The following is a 16,357-nucleotide window of genomic DNA, read 5'->3' on the forward strand; positions in this document are numbered from 1 at the left end:
GATGAAATGTCTCTTCGAGGTGTATTTGTGTTTAATGAAGTACAACCGTTTATTTGTGTTTAATTACAAGTTCCAGGAGCATTCTTTATATAGGATCGAAATTTTATCCATGAAAATCTAGAAAATCTAATGAAATCTTATCCTGAAAATCCTATCCTGATAAGATAAAGGCGCAAGGACGCAAGGAAGCTTGCGTACTTGCGCCTGTTTGTACGCAAGGTTCCTTGCGCCTTGCGAGGGCATTTTTCAATTTTTTTTTTTTTTTGGGGCTCTGGTGCAAGGGGACCAAAATATTTGGGCATTTTGGTGATAATCCCGGGTTGATGCCTAGTCTTCCTAAGAGCACCGCCTTTTTTGCTAATGTTAGCCAGGTTGTAAAGCATCAGATCTTGGATTTGCTCCCTTTTGAAGAGGGATCTCTCCCGGTTCATTACCTTGGGGTTCCTCTGGTATCTTCTCGCTTATTACATCAAGACTGTAAAGTTCTTATTGAGAGAGTGAAGCACAAGATAGATGATTGGGAAAATAAATTTTTATCTTTTGTTGGGCTTGTTCAACTTATCATCTCGGTGCTTTATTCTATGCAGGTTTATTGGTCGGGTGTTTTTATCTTGCTAGCATCCGTGATTAAAGACATCGAAAAACTGTTAACGGGTTTCTTGTGGTGCCGAGGGGATATGAAAAAAGGGAAGGCCAAGGTAAAATGGTCCGATTTGTGTCTTCCGAAATCTGAAGGAGGTCTTGAATTTAAGAGCCTTAAAATGTGGAATGTTGCTCTCATGTCTTACCATATTTGGAGTCTTACTGCAAATAAGCAATCCCTTTGGGTCAAGTGGGTGCATTCTTACCATTTAGTGGGGCGTCATTTTTTGGGAGGTTGATGTTAATTCTACCTCTTGTTGGAGCTGGCGAAAACTTCTTAGCATTCGAGGTATCATTCGACCGTTTATTAGACATATTATCGGGAATGGCCAATCAACTTCTGCTTGGTTCGATTGGTGGTGCAAACATGGCCCGTTGGATCTTAAGATTTCTAGACGCCAAATTTTTAACGCGGGTTTTGATCACAATACTCGAGTGTGCAGTTTGGTTAATGACACAGGGTGGACATGGCCATCGGAATGGGGCCAGATTATTCCTTTCGATACCTCTATTTCATTGTCTCATGATCATGATGTTATGAAGTGGATCGATTCGGATGGTGTTGCTCATCAGTTTTCGGTTGGATCTGTTTGGCATTCGATTAGGCCAAAAGCTCCCGTTGTCCCATGGTTTAATCTTGTTTGGTCCCCTCATTGCATTCCCCGTCATGCGTTTCTGTTATGGCTTGTCATGGGTCAGAAACTGAAAACTCAGGATAGGCTTCGTTCGTGGGATTTACGACATCAGAGGGGGGTTGTGGTTTGCTCGTTATGCAGCATGGTTATGGATTCTCACGATCATTTATTTTTTGAGTGTGCTTTCTCGTCGCAGGTTTGGTCCAAAGTGCAGCCTTTAATTCCGATTCCTATTAATTCTTCTAGCTGGAAGTTGGCTCGTGATGTGTTATCGCCAGTTGCTCACAGAAAAGTGGCCCGTGTTGTCGTTTCCAAGCTTTTGTATGCCGCTGCTATATATTTTCTGTGGCAAGAGCGAAACAATCGGATTTTCAAAAGATCCAGATGTTCAAGTGATCAAGTCTTTGATGTCATTTTTTCCACTGTTCGTTTAAAGTTGCTTTCGATCAAGTTTAAAGATTCTTCTCAATCGCGGCTTTTAAAGGATACATGGAAGATACCATAAGCTTCGCTTGTTTGTGCTTGCTAGTGTTCTAGCTGTTTGTTAGGCCGTGTCTGGTTTGTTTGTTTGTTTGGTTTGCTCGAGCCTGCGTGCTTGTTGCTTTGTTCTTGCGTTTGCTGGTCATTTTTGGTGGTTTTGAGGCTTGTCTCTTAACCTCTTAACTTCTTTTGTTTCATTTTTTTTTCTTTTATAAAATTCACCGGGTATAACCTTTTATCAAAAAAAAAATATATATAATAAGAAATAATATTATGAAACCTATTTACTTATTAAATATTAAATATGCACAGTAAAACAAAAATCACATATTTTAGGCAGACTGCCTAGTTTGATGTTTTGTATGATCCTACTTTTATGATTCTAAATCTGGACTTACGCTGATTGATGCCATTCTTGGTATCGTATATTATGGTTTGATGTTTTGTTTGAGCATGTACTGTTTTGATAGAGGTAATTCATCGAAGTACAATAACCGTAACATTTTTCATACTCGCTAGATGATAAACAAGATATAACACTAAAACCAAAATCCTATATAAGTAAATCATTATAAGATTTAGGCGCTTGCAGCAGAACGTTAATTTCACATACTCTAGTGAAAATAACAGTAGACCCAAAAATGATGGAAGTTGCTATTTTATACATAAAATAGTAATTTCAAAAAAAAAAAAAAAAAAAAAAACTCCGAGAATTACAGAACAAGAAGAAAGTGTTCTGAACTTAAGTGAACGAAAAAATGATTTGTGTTGATCATTTATGATAACAAAATCAGATATTTAGAGAAACAAACAATTAGTATTTACATGCAGCAAATGTACTTTAGAAGATGAAGGTCTCAAGATGCAGTATGAGAGCTGCACATAAATCCAGAAATAGCAACTGCGGCCCATTTATCCTCTGGATATCGACCAAATACCTGTCTTCTGGAGTCTTGTAAAGCTATCAAACCAAGATGAAATAATTATACATTTGATTCAGTTGAAACTCTAAATTACTTATGAGTCATTTTCTGCTATGTTCAATTTTTAATGGGCAAACGGGTAAGGTAAGGAAAATCGCATAAATGAAATGGGTCAAAAGTCATTAAAAGTCCAATCTTATCACACAAAAGCTCCTAAATTATTATTTTTAATATAGATAAACTCTTTCTTCATCAAAAAGCCGAAGGTCATGGTGATTAAATAGGTAATCCCATACCCGAACCCGATTAAAAAAGTTCGTCCCAAATCTGGAACCGCCGGGTCCCCATTTAGTTACTAACTAGCAGGTAAACGGGTTTCCCCAAGGGTATCCGGGTCCCCATTGACTAGAAATATCAGGTAAACGGGTTTTTCCACGGGGATTCGAGTCTTTTTCCGGGTATATGGGCCGAGTAATCAGGTTTACAGGCCGGGTTATCGGGCTTACGGGCCGGGTTATCGGGCTAACGGGCCAGGTATATGGACTAGGGTCTTTTCGGGTATACGAGCCGGGTAATCAAGCTTGTGTCTAAAACCATCCCCGTGCCCGAACCCGCGAAAAAAATAAAAAACATCCCCGTACTTGGCCCTAGACCCATTTACCCTGCCCGAACCCGGCCCAAAAAATATCGGGTTTCGGGTTTATCCATAGATTTAATGGATAGTTATAAAAGCAGAAAAACTGATGAATACATAAAGAGCCTTACCTGAATTTCAAACTTCACGACACTCTGTATTCGAATATTGTTTGGTGTAGTAGCAGAATTGAGGTAATTATTCGCATACAATTGTTGAGCTGTGATTGGTTCAGCTGGAAGGACACTATAAACCCATCGACACTTAATGTTATAAACTCCAATCTTTTTCCAGCAGACATTTAGGTCTCTCAAAAGTTCAAGAACTCGAATCATTATGTCACGTGGAGTCGCTGGAATCTTCAAAAACAAAGTAAAATTCTTGTTGATTATACTAATCGATAACTAATATCGAAAGAAAATTCTAGTCCTCGTAAAAGATATATAATGTTTGACCATCAAGGTAAAAAAAAAATATAATAACCCAAAAAATGATTAAAGGTCATCAAACCTATAAAGAGAACAGGTAATTTTTGGGTTCAACTCCTACGGGAACTCATATCATTTTGGTATGAAAAGTCACAAGTTTGACCTCAAAAGTCAAAGTTCAATAATTTCCTCAAATGACCTTAATTAACAATTCACAAAGTTAATAATAATTTAACACACCTGCATCCCGACTTGCCATTTCTTTTCACCAGGCAAGTTAGATCTTATAGAGTTGTCTCGAGTCAACCTATTATGTGTTGTTCGGTCCGTCATGTTGTCTACATGCATATTATCCTGCATTAGATCACAGTCAAACATCAAATTATCAGATTTTAAGATAGTTCAGTTAAAATAGACAATTCTTACGTCTACCACATATATGGTTGACTAAAACTAGACAACCTCATGTAGTCAACATGTTAATACAAAATAAATAAATAAAAGTTGGTTGTGTTGTGCATCGAAATACTTACTAGGGACTCTGAAACTTCAGCTCCAAGATACCCACCAGCGATACGAGACTGGTTATCAAACAACAGATAATATGCAACTGTAGCCTGATACAAGAAAAGTTTTAAGATGTTAAAACAGCAAAAAGATTACAAATTTTATTAAAATTATAACATGAGAAATGAGATTACATCATCTTGTACGCGGTTATGAAGTGATTGAATAAGACGGTTTATTTCAAAACCCATGTTGATCACTTTTTTCATGATCTCTTCATCAAGCTGAAACATTTAAGCAGTAAGTTAGAAAAATCAGATATATGCAAGAGCAAAACAAACATATTCAGTTGATTTTGTGGGCTTTATGTGAATTATGTGCACACAAAGAAATTGGATTCGATGTACCTTTTTTAGGTGGTCGGTTGCATCTGGGGCGGGAACAGCTAAGTAACGAGGAAGTTGACTTTTGAACCAATAGTGTTGACGAAGGTCAGCAATTGTAATTCGTTTCATGGGGTCAACCACAAGCATTCTCGGGATTAAATCTCGGGCTCCAGGTGACAAATGACTCGGAAGAGTATAAATCCCAGACTGAATAAAAATTAAAATTATCATTACAACACTTCAATGTTAGCTTATATTTTAAACATGTGGATTTTAAGTAAACGGGCTGAAGAAATTTTAAATAACACGCAAAAGTATACCTTAATTTTCTTGAATAGATTGGGAATGTTTTCATCGTCAAAAGGAAGAGTGCCACATAGTAGAGCATACAGTATGACACCACAACTCCATATGTCTACCTCGGGCCCCGCATAAAGTTTACCAGATACAACCTGCACATCAAGTATGACTTTCAAGATCTTAACTACAATATAGTAAATTACTTGGCAAAAACAAAAATAATTGAGGACAAAAACAAAGCATGAATTACCTCGGGTGCAGCATAATTTGGGCTTCCGCAACTTGTTTTAAGAAAATGTCCGTCTCTCATTATATTACTCAACCCAAAATCGGCAACCTTAACATTACCTCGTGAATCCAACAAAATGTTTTCCGGCTTAAGATCTCGGTGGACCACCATATTTCGGTGGCAGAATTCTACTCCAGAGACGATCTGATTTAAAACCAAAAAAAAAAAAAAAAATGAAGGAAAAACATGAAAAAAAAACATGTTTCAGATACATGAAAAAAAAAATGAAGAAAAAACCATGAAAATATGGTCGGGAACAAACCTGCTGAAATATTTTACGAGCTTCATTCTCGTGTAGTCTCCCTTTCTCTACAATGTAGTCAAAAAGCTCGCCGGATTTCACGTACTCCATAACAACATAAATATCGAGCGGGGTCTCTATCACCTCATAAAGTCTTATTATATGAGGATGTACAAATAATCTACAAATTTTGATTTCTCGTCGTACTGCAAACAAATCACATATGATGTAACATTTTTCAGATGAATATCAAAAAAAAAAAAAACAAGATCATACCTTTCTCCTCCATTTCAGGGTTCTTAAGTTTACGGCGGTTAAGAATCTTGATAGCCACTTTGTGTCCAGTCAAAATATGCTCAGCAATTTTGACTTTACCGAAAGAACCATGACCGAGAGTTTTACCGAGATTGTAGTTACGTAACAATGAATCAATGCTACCTACTCCTCTATTTGTTCGGTCCATATTTCTGCCATAAAAGTATAATTGATCACAATCATTTTCATAGTTATAAAAAATTCTATTTAATGATTTTAGGGTTTTTCTTATATCAATATTACAATACTACATACAACGTCTAATTTGTAGTTTTTTAGAACATGGGAAAATTAGGTTGTCGGGTGTATATCATGGGGTGTCAAACATATCAAACATACATATAAAAATAGGATAGTTCCTTGTCGTCTTTTAAGATATGCGGCCTTATATAGAAATTGACATTATGTCAAGGTTGTAACAGTTGCTAGTTGGGACTAGCTGGTCGGGTCCTTGGAGGGACTAATCGGTCAAGATGGGGACGAGTGGAATGTCAATCAGCTTTGATTTTAACCAACATACACACAAACATAATTTGATTTGATATCGAATTTAAAGAATGAACAACTGAACACCTGGAATCAAAACAGCATCCAACCTTGTAGAGAATAATTATTTTGTAAAAAATTTAAATACTTACAAAAACTACATCAATATTAGATTGTTGTTTTTACCAACACATTTCAGTTCTCTATAAACATTTTCTTGAAATCACATCATAAACATATGATAAAAAATAACTGGAATTCAACATACATATAGTAAAAACAAGATACTTACATTTACATACTTCACACACTTATTACTTAAAGTTGACCATTAATATATAATCAAACCATTTCTAACAAGCTCAAAATAATTGTAAACCAACTAACCATGTATAAAACTCATCATCAAAGATAAAAAATTTAGTGTGATTACAACTACTAAAAAAAGTAATAATATTCAGATCATTTTGGTATTTCTCCCTAATATTTTATCCAGATTAGCATTCTCTGCAAATTATTAACTATATTAAACCCTAATCATAAACAAATTTAAGATACATGAAACTCAATTAGTTAAAATCCATTTCACATCATATCAATAAATCATATTTAATTACAACAAAATAATTATTAGCTCTTAAACATCTTATTATAATTTAAAAATAATCAAAACAATTAAATAAATGTTACCTTGTAATAGCGAAAGATCACATCCAAAGGTGTATAACTTAATAAAGAAACATGAGATTGAGAATAAAGTTGCAACTCTTTTTCAAGATTTATTACCTTCAACTCCGAGTCAGCATAGACTAAGCGGATATGCATTAGCAGTGATCCAGATTTTGTAATATTGCCCATACAGTTTAAATGTATAATCTGTATTTACCCTCAAGTTTTAGTTAAAACAAGTTTAGTCCCTACTTTTTAATTTATTTTGTAAATTTTGTTTTGTTATTTTTTTTTTAAGTCAAGTTATCGGTATCGAATACTCTCATTAGCCACGCCAGGTACGCGCTTTCGGGAGAAAACCTGAATCACATTGCAGGAACCCGATCCTTAAACCATCCCGAGGGGCAGGCGGACCGAGTTTTTATCCTTAATGGATCCGGAAGAAAACCCCATTGGGTCAATTTGGAGTTCAATCTTTCAGGCAGATTGATTAATATGATGGGCAGAGCGAGGCTCGAACCCATGACCTAAACCCAAGCACTACACACAAGGTGTGAGTATACCTCGGGATCCACCACATGTTGGGTTTGAGAGCCGTGTGATGGGTGACTATCCAGCACGGTTCGAAGAGCACTTTTAGTATGAGACAAGCCTGCAATGGTAATTTTGTTTTATTATTGGAAGTTGCAAGTCTATAAGACTAAAATATGTTTATGGTTAGATTGTTTTCAAAGAAATGTTGATTACTTACATTAGTAAATTAGTATATTAAAGACATGTTAATGCTATATTGATTGTAGTAACATATAGTAGCTTACATTCATTGTTACCAACCATACCAAAATGAGATGAGTTCAAAAAGAGAGGTCAAAACATATAACTAAAGTTAGTAAAATTAGATTGTTATGATGCTTAGAGCATAAACAATTGTGATGGGGATTTCCATTGTTTCTCTTTGTTTCTATGTTTTATGAGATATAATCAGGGTGAAAAGTGGAGGAGTAAGTGTCAGTAGTTCAATGTTCTTAAATTAAATGATCCCACAACATTATTTTTAAACGAAATAGAAAAAAGAGTAAAAGAGACAAAAATTAGAAAGAAATCAGTGTCCAAGTACCGATGCAAAGAGAAACGTTGATGAGAAACGCTAAAAGAATCGCAAACTGAAACGAGCATAAATCCGTATGCTCTAAGGGGACTAGGGTATGCTCTAAGGGGACTAGGGATTGAACGTAAAGTATTTTTTTTCTCATACCTACAAAGTTACATTCGTTGGATACGTAAACTTTTTGTATTGTTTATAATTTTGTTTTTTTCTTCTATAGGTATCAATGGGAATGCTCTATTTGTCTTTCTAGGAAGATACAAGTAGATATTTGTACGCTACGAGGTGTTTTAAATCATGTAAAACATCTTGTTAGTTAGTGTACAGTAGATATGAGACAACTAAAAGTATTCATTTGTCTTTTAGTTAATAACAGTTTAGGTGTTAAGTTTTAAATGTTGTATTACATACACCAAAACCTTGTCATAATTTGTAGCAGTTTAATTTATAATATTTTAATGAACATGTTAGATGTATCTTAAGATTACACATGACCATAAAAACTATCCACGTTCAGCAGAGCCTTTATAATTAAGCTCAACCTGGACTTAATACATAATTCGAGCTCGATTTTTAGTCTCTAGCTAAAATGAGCTCGAATAGAGCTTGAGTTCAAGTAGACGGAATTAACTATTGAATAACATAAACATCCATGCAATTTTTTTGTTGTAGCTGTACATTTACATTCAAACACCTTTACTTGAGACAAAAAAAAGATTAAAATGTACTCTAACTAATCAATGGAGATGGTGAAGTTAGAAAAATGAAAATTCAAATTATAGGACCTTCAAGTTAGTGTGATCATGAAGAAACTGTTTTTGTCATTTTTGAAATGCTTATCCAAAAGTTCAAACATTTCCATGATCATCATTCTGTATGATTTGAAAGGCATTTTCAGTTCACCTTCTGCCTGCAAGAAAGAAGAAAAAAAAAAATAATAATAAAAAAAAAAAAAACAAGAATTATGTCTTGTTACGAATCTTTTTCTTGGAGGGATTATTTTGAGGTCAAGATTTTACCTTTTTGCAACCTTCGAGCTGCTTGACGAATCTGGCGTTCATGCCTCTCTAAAAGCTCATCGATTTGGTGTGATTGAGTTAATAATGGACCTGAAAACTCAATCTTATCTTCTTGATTCTGATAAATCTGTATCAAAAAGTCCAAAAGATCACAACTTGCACCATGAAATCACTATAACAAAAGAAACACTTCATGGGCTTTGCATACACATCACAGTTGATCAAGAACACTTTCTTCCCAAGTTTTGATTTTTTTATATAAAAGTTGTTGGTTTTAAGTTTTAAAATACACTTTGGGTTGACCCTTTAGATGTTTAACTTAACCAAATATAACCCATTAATAATTACATGGGCTGAAATAACCACTTGAGCTATTCATGTAAACATAAACAAACTTACTAAATCTATATTCTTGAAAATTGCCATAGATAGATCTCGAGATGGGTAACCATCAAACGCATCGACCCGCTCTGACTCTTTCCGGCTATTTATTTTTAAATCCCGACTTCTATAACTAGTTCTTTCAATATTTTCAATACATATCGGCTCCCTAGAATGTAATGTAACCCAAGGCTCTGATACCAGGCTTTTTGAACTCGACCTACTACGTGATCTTAAAGAAGAAGAATCGTCAAATCTCCTTCTTGCCCATGCAAAACCACTTGAACCCGAAACTTGTAAAGGACCTGAAAATGGAACCTCCCCTTGCAACTCATGGTCTGTTCTTTTTACAAACGGCTTTCTTGGCTCAAAACCTAAGATTATGTCATTATTTTCCCGAGTATTTATAGTATTCCCGTTAATCTTGAGCCTAACTTCCGCTTTAGTTGGCAAATTCTGTACAAACAATTATTCATGGATCCATAAGAATGTAGACCAATATATGCATGTGTATATGTATATGTGTGCGTGTGCGCGGAAGGTAGCAAAAATCGCTTAAACGGGAGTACTCCGTCAGGACTTTTTAGAGAGTAGTCGGGGTCGGGAAGTACTCGGATGTTGACTAAGTTTGACTTTGACCGATTTTGATCGAGTTTTGACCGATTTTGACTGATTTTCCGAGTAATCCCGATTTTTGGCAGAGTTTGACTGAGTTTGACCGAGTACACACCGAGTATTTCTGAGTTCTGCAACACTACACATATGGAGATACCAAGAGAGAGAGAGAGAGAGAGAGAGAGAGAGAGAGAGAGAGAGAGAGAGACCTCTTCGGGCGCTAATTTACTCATGCCATTCGGTTTTCTACTTATTCTTCGTGACATTTCAGGCCTTCGATTCCTTTCAACCCGATTCTTCCTGAAATTTAAATTATTAGTTTATCATAAAACGAGTCAACTGTAACTGGAATTGCAAATTCAGAAGAACAGTCAACGTGACATTTTTGATAACTTCTTGACATTTTATGTGTATGCAGGGGGAAGATGAACCTTCTTGAGTCTTCGCGATGCATTGCATCAATCTCTTTGTTTGGAGGGTATTTTGGTAAACTTGACGGCTCACAAGCATACGGCTTCACTCTGAAATACTGCCATATAGAATATAGAATTGTAAGGTTCCAAATAACATGATCAAAGTTCTCAATAATTTTTCAATAAGTTTTCTGAATTATATAGATAGATAATCTAAAAAAATTAATATAAAAAACAAAAAAGTGTATAACAAAACTTGATGAGAAGGATGAATGTAACCTCGGATGAAAGAGCAGAAGACGCAGTTCCACGTTTATATGGTTCAATGGACAACAAAGCTTCTAGAAGATCAACAGTGTTCTTCGGAAGATCTTTAAATGTTTCTGATAAACAACTTTCGTAAGGACGTTGTGGTTTAAATAATGTGGCATGAGGAAGCTTTGACCTTTTCCAGTAATCATCACACGGGGACCCGCATAGCTTAAATATTTTATGCATTTGTTCAACCTGAATGAAGTTATAGTAAACAGAACTAGAATTCAATAATAATACCTTCTTAACAAAACTGTATTTTTATCGAATTGTAATGATCAAATAGTATTGCGCCTTTCATAAGTCAAATATGGTGTTGTTCAAACTAGAAACTGATACAAGTTCCTTAATTTTTAAAAAACAGACTCTGCATATAGTCCAATTGTATAATTTGTATGCATGCATCACATCTTTCTTTGAAAAAAACATACTTGCTCTGTTGACTATTAAAAGTCCAACATATTTCTCTCAAGTTCTCATACCCAAATATTCAAAATTTTACATGATTATGTTACTTTTGAAACCCAAAGTCTGTACTGTAGCATTTACTGCAACAGTTTAGCATCTTTTACATTAAAAAACAGAGAAGGCTGGTAATTTTCAATGTTGAGAATCCATCTAGTTGACTTTCAAAAGTCAAATGAAGTACTTATAAAACTTAATATCCATACAACCTTAACATTTGAGACCTTATGTCAGTACCATGATACATTTGACTTACAAAAGTCAAAATTAAAGGAAGACATGCTATCAACTCCTTAACTCAATAAGTAAAAGATTGCTACTAGTTCTAAATTTGCAAGTTGAAAAGTGATCCATTTGACTTAAAAAGTCAAAATTAAAGGAAGACATGCTATCAACTTCTTAACTCAATAAGTAAAAGATTGCTACTAGTACTAAATTTGCAAGTTGAATAGTGATACATTTGACTTACAAAAGTCAAAATTAATTTTACCTCAGTCCTACCCTGAAGAAGAGGAACACCAAGAAGAAGTTCTGCAAATACACACCCTATACTCCATAAATCCACCGAGGCTTCATAATCTGTCGATCCCAATAAAAGTTCAGGCGGCCGATACCATAAAGTAACAACTTTACTAGTCAACGGTCTCTTATCACGTCCGGAATTACAAAAATTTGCCAACCCAAAATCACCTATTTTCATAACCCCTTCATTATTTACCAAAAGATTTGCGCCTTTTATGTCCCGATGCATTACTCCCCGTAAATGACAGTGTTCAAGCCCTGACAACAACTGCTTCATGTAGCATTTAATCTGTTTCATTAAAATTTAAGGGTAAATACATATACATACATATAAATAATATAAATAAAGTATAAAGATGCTAACTTTAAGTGTTACAAACCTGGGATTCGGTGAATTTAATGTTGGGGGATGATAAAAGACCTGAAATATCATGTTCCATGTACTCAAATACAAGGTATATGCTACACGATAACTGTGATGTTATTATCCCCTCTAGTTTCATGATATTTGGATGATCAAGTCTACGAAGAATCACTATTTCACGAGCCATAAATCGAACACTTTCAGGTTCAAAATTGTCAAATCGCACCTTCTTTAGCGCAACTATCCTACTGGCTTGTAGGTCACGAGCACGGAAAACACTACTATATGTACCTTGTCCAACCTACATTAACATATCCAATTCATAGTAATTAGCCAATTTGCACCAAACAAACAACACAAATGTTATATAAATCTTCGTGCAAGTAACAAAAGAAAAGACATGAATGTGGGTCCTATTTAACTGTAAAAACTAACATGTGGTCCACTTTGGTGATTCTGTACAAGTAGCAACAATCAAATAATCAATTAATCTTGCACAAGTTGAATACTTAGGGTGTTAGTTTCAATGGTTGCAAACATGAATTTAATTTTTCAGGATAAATAAAAATTACTACCAAACTACACCTAACTTCAATTTTAAGTTTTTAACTGGTACATTGACTCAAATCATCACAGTATTACACAACCTAAACCCTAAATCACATAATGGTTTGAAATATGCACATCAATAGTTACTTGAACAAGTCATGAACACACACTGTGAAGGTTTTATGTGTGTAAAAGAAGGTAATTAAACAAACCTTCTCTAATTTTTCAAAAGATTCAGCTTTGAGTGGCACCCAACCATGAATAGCTTCACCAGCAACTGCAGTAAGCCAAGCTGGCCACCCAGCAGCCACCTGTTCCACTTCAACATACCTATGCAAACTTCCCAACCTAAAACTTATCGACTCACCACCAGTGGTCAAACTCGTCCGCCCTGAATCACCCAACTCGCTCAAACTCAGTCCTGACTCGCTCCTTGCATTCTTCCTTTTCTTTTTCCTGTTAATCTTGTAATCCAGTTGTGCCACCACATCACCGCCACTATCAACCATACTCCGGCAAGAACCCACCACCGCATTGTCCCCAAAACCACCGGAACGGTCTACTGTCGGCGTTACTGAGACTGTTTGTTTTGATGACACACAACCCATTTGGTTTAGTGATTCAAGAAACAGAACCCATTAAAAAAGATTTAATTTTTATTGAAGTTTATGCAAATCTGGATCAAACCCAGATCAGGAATAATGTAATGTGAATTGGGTTGTGTTTAAATTTTCAATCTGGGATGAAAATATATCAATGGGAAATAAAATTACGGAGTACTTTTCACAAGCAACTTTTTCTCTGTTTCTCTGTCTGCAAATCTTGACCAAAATTGAGAAAGTGAGCGGATCAACGAACACAGAAATCTAGTAAAACTACTTCCTAGTGGTCTTAAAGACATTTTATAGCTGGCTATATAAATGTTGGTGAAAATTTTATATTTAAAGATTGACATAGCTTTTATTGTAGTAATGTTTTCTTTTTTTAGTACTCCGTATAAGCTAAATGCAAGTATGAAAGTATTAGTTGAGGTATAGCAAATCGTTTATTCTTAAAAAAAAAAAAAAAAATTGACTTGGTGCCACGATGCAGTTGATTTCCCCTTGAATATTGAATACGGGGTAAAATATAAGTATAATAATATAAATAAATAAATAGTGAAGAAACTGGAAAAAAAAATTCGACCGCGCGTTACTGCGGTTGTATTCAACGCGCGGTCGAATTTGAATATACGTTGTTAGGTACCTAATATATCTAGTAGGTTGGTTTGCTTGTTGGACGCGTATGTATATGTATGAAATATAGCCCAAAATATTTAGTGTTCTTTAACGATGTCCGTTTCGTGTATAGTTAGTCGCGTTGTGTTCGTAAAATTATTTCGAGTTGAACGGTGGTCTCGAAAAAATTTAACTCGCACCGAGCGAGAATATAGGGCTCGTTATTTAGTTTTTTTTTAACGATGTCCGTTTCGCGTATAGTTAGTCACGTTGTGTTCGCGGGATTTTTTCGAGTTGAACGGTGGAATCCAAGAAATTTAACTCTCACCGAGCGAGAAGATAGGGCCCGTTATAAATTCGGGTGGAGTTAGTTTTTTTTATTTTAATAAAATTATATATTTATAGTTTCTACCTTCGAAAAAGTGTAAACTTGAAGGGTCATTATGTAAATTGAGCTGAAGTTGAGGGACCATTTGTAGTGTGAACGCAAACTCAAAACGACGATGCGTTAAAACTGAAATGGCACAAAATCCAGCGGGTTTTAGGACGTAGGAGATGTCCGTTTCGCGTATAGTTAGTCACGTTGTGTTCGCGGGATTTTTTTCGAGTTGAACGGTGGAATCCAAGAAATTTAACTCGCACCGAGCGAGAAGATAGGGCCCGTTATAAATTCGGGTGGAGTTAGTTTTTTTTATTTTAATAAAATTATATAATATATTTATAGTTTCTACCTTCGAAAAAGTGTAAACTTGAAGGGTCATTATGTAAATTGAGCTGAAGTTGAGGGACCATTTGTAGTGTGAACGCAAACTCAAAACGACGATGCGTTAAAATTGAAATGGCACAAAATCCAGCGGGTTTTAGGACGTAGGAGTAATAATAATTAAGGAGAAATCACTTTTTTGAAGGAGTAATTTTTTTTTTTTCATTTTTTTAAAATATTTTTTTCAAACATGAAAATATGAATATTTAATAATTACATTTTGTGATAATGTTATTATTGTAAAATTAACAAACAATAAATTATTAATTTTGGATTATTGATATTCAATAAAATGTAGTAGTTGATAATTTTAAATAATGATGGATAGACATTATTGGGGACCATTATTATTTGTATAATGATAATGATAATGATCTAATAACGTTATTGGGGACCAATGTTTATCATCCTTCATTTATTTACAAATAAAGTATATTTTTGGTAAGATTTTAATGCATATTTACTCATTTTACTATTAACTTCACTAAACAATATAGTGATAGTACTTCGTATATTATTCACCGAAATATTTTAATAACAAAAAATTAAAATTGGCATGGCCAATCAAATTACATTTTCTTTTTCACTTTCTAATTCTGTTTGTTTGTATTATTATAAACTACAAACACTCACGCGCGCGCACGCACGCACGCACTTTTGTGCATAAAATGAGTCGAACTCACAAACTCAAAGTTAATCAAACACCTTAATATCATTGGTCATTTGATACATCGTTTAAATATTTGAGTCATCTTTAAAACAGTATCTATCTCAATATAAGTTTTCACTTTTTCATTTTTTATAAATTCTAAAGTAAATGATAAATGTTTGCTTTCGCTTTAAATGAATAAAAAGAAACCTATATCAACAAATAATGTAATATTTATTTTTTCTTAAACTGCATTCATTTTTATTGTGGATACTCGTTATGTAATGTGTCACACAACATAAGCACGCCACCCGCTAGTTAGTCAGGCGAATCTAAGTTCTCTAATTGAGACGAATGTGCCCATACAATTAGATACGCATATGATGCTAACCAGGGGCAGATGTATTAGTTGAAGACCGGTAACACAGGCTACAAGTAAATTACGCAATCTAGTGGGAAAAAAAATTAAGTTTTTAACTAGTGATATCACCAGATGTAAATTTTTTGAGTGACACCATTAAATAGTGTAATTGTTTTTAGCTTTTAATCAATTACACTCGTGACTATGATTTCTAGATCCGTCACTGATGCTAACTAAAGAGTATTTCTTTAGAGAACATCCGTAACTTCTATGAGTAGTTGCATAACACAACCAACTACTTCTCAAATAATATATGTATAATTAAAACTAGCTAATTCTTTCTTTTTATCTCTAATCTCAATCAATACACAAGTACTCAAGAAAAAACACGTAGTAAATTAGCAACTACTCCATTATGAAGACTTGTGTATCTAACAACGGTTTCCAGTTATTTTCCTTCTTTTGTTTACTAACAACAAAATAAAGGGTAAAGTAGAGAAAACATTAAATCAAAGCGAAAAACAAAAGAGTAGGTAGTATGATAACCTTTACCTTTTTTTTCTTACTTTGCACTCGCAAAACCAAAATCTCTTACATTAGACCCCACAAATTAAATCATAGCAAAACTTGTCCAAAGATAATATATTAAAAGTGTCTCGCATATACAGGATAACATATATGTTTATA

The 16,357-nt window shown here is 34.5% G+C and overlaps 3 protein-coding genes across 4 annotated transcripts in view; 1 reads left to right on the plus strand and 2 right to left on the minus strand.

The window, feature by feature from the left end:
• LOC139859090 (uncharacterized) overlaps positions 1–1,782 on the plus strand; it is a 30,535-nt gene extending 28,753 nt beyond the window's left edge. The window contains exons 5-7 of the mRNA XM_071847900.1: positions 282–449; positions 588–832; positions 906–1,782. Of these exons, the coding sequence (XP_071704001.1) occupies positions 282–449; positions 588–832; positions 906–1,782 (1,290 nt within the window). The remainder of the gene's footprint in view (positions 1–281; positions 450–587; positions 833–905) is intronic.
• A 722-nt stretch (positions 1,783–2,504) lies between these two features.
• LOC139860593 (SNF1-related protein kinase catalytic subunit alpha KIN10-like) lies at positions 2,505–7,070 on the minus strand. 2 transcript variants are annotated; one of them, XM_071849339.1, is made up of 11 exons: positions 6,957–7,070; positions 5,742–5,932; positions 5,487–5,671; positions 5,186–5,368; positions 4,956–5,087; positions 4,657–4,842; positions 4,444–4,533; positions 4,276–4,359; positions 3,983–4,096; positions 3,446–3,673; positions 2,505–2,718 (listed from the first exon to the last, which is right to left on the minus strand). In XM_071849339.1, the coding sequence occupies exons 2-11, from the start codon at positions 5,926–5,928 to the stop codon at positions 2,599–2,601; spliced, it is 1,509 nt and encodes a 502-aa protein (XP_071705440.1). In that variant the 5' UTR covers positions 5,929–5,932; positions 6,957–7,070; the 3' UTR covers positions 2,505–2,598. The 2 variants fall into 2 exon arrangements, with proteins under 2 accessions (XP_071705440.1, XP_071705441.1); XM_071849340.1 differs by lacking the exon at positions 6,957–7,070 and having other exon boundaries at positions 5,742–6,463.
• A 1,666-nt stretch (positions 7,071–8,736) lies between these two features.
• LOC139858122 (protein IMPAIRED IN BABA-INDUCED STERILITY 1-like) lies at positions 8,737–13,334 on the minus strand. Its single transcript, XM_071846975.1, has 9 exons — positions 12,893–13,334; positions 12,148–12,432; positions 11,736–12,056; positions 10,748–10,975; positions 10,487–10,584; positions 10,265–10,355; positions 9,459–9,896; positions 9,060–9,186; positions 8,737–8,950 (listed from the first exon to the last, which is right to left on the minus strand). The coding sequence occupies exons 1-9, from the start codon at positions 13,286–13,288 to the stop codon at positions 8,940–8,942; spliced, it is 1,995 nt and encodes a 664-aa protein (XP_071703076.1). The 5' UTR covers positions 13,289–13,334; the 3' UTR covers positions 8,737–8,939.
• Positions 13,335–16,357: the final 3,023 nt, after the last annotated feature.

The sequence above is a fragment of the Rutidosis leptorrhynchoides genome, chromosome 7 (genome assembly GCF_046630445.1).
Source record: "Rutidosis leptorrhynchoides isolate AG116_Rl617_1_P2 chromosome 7, CSIRO_AGI_Rlap_v1, whole genome shotgun sequence".
Classification (NCBI taxonomy): Eukaryota; Viridiplantae; Streptophyta; class Magnoliopsida; order Asterales; family Asteraceae; genus Rutidosis; species Rutidosis leptorrhynchoides.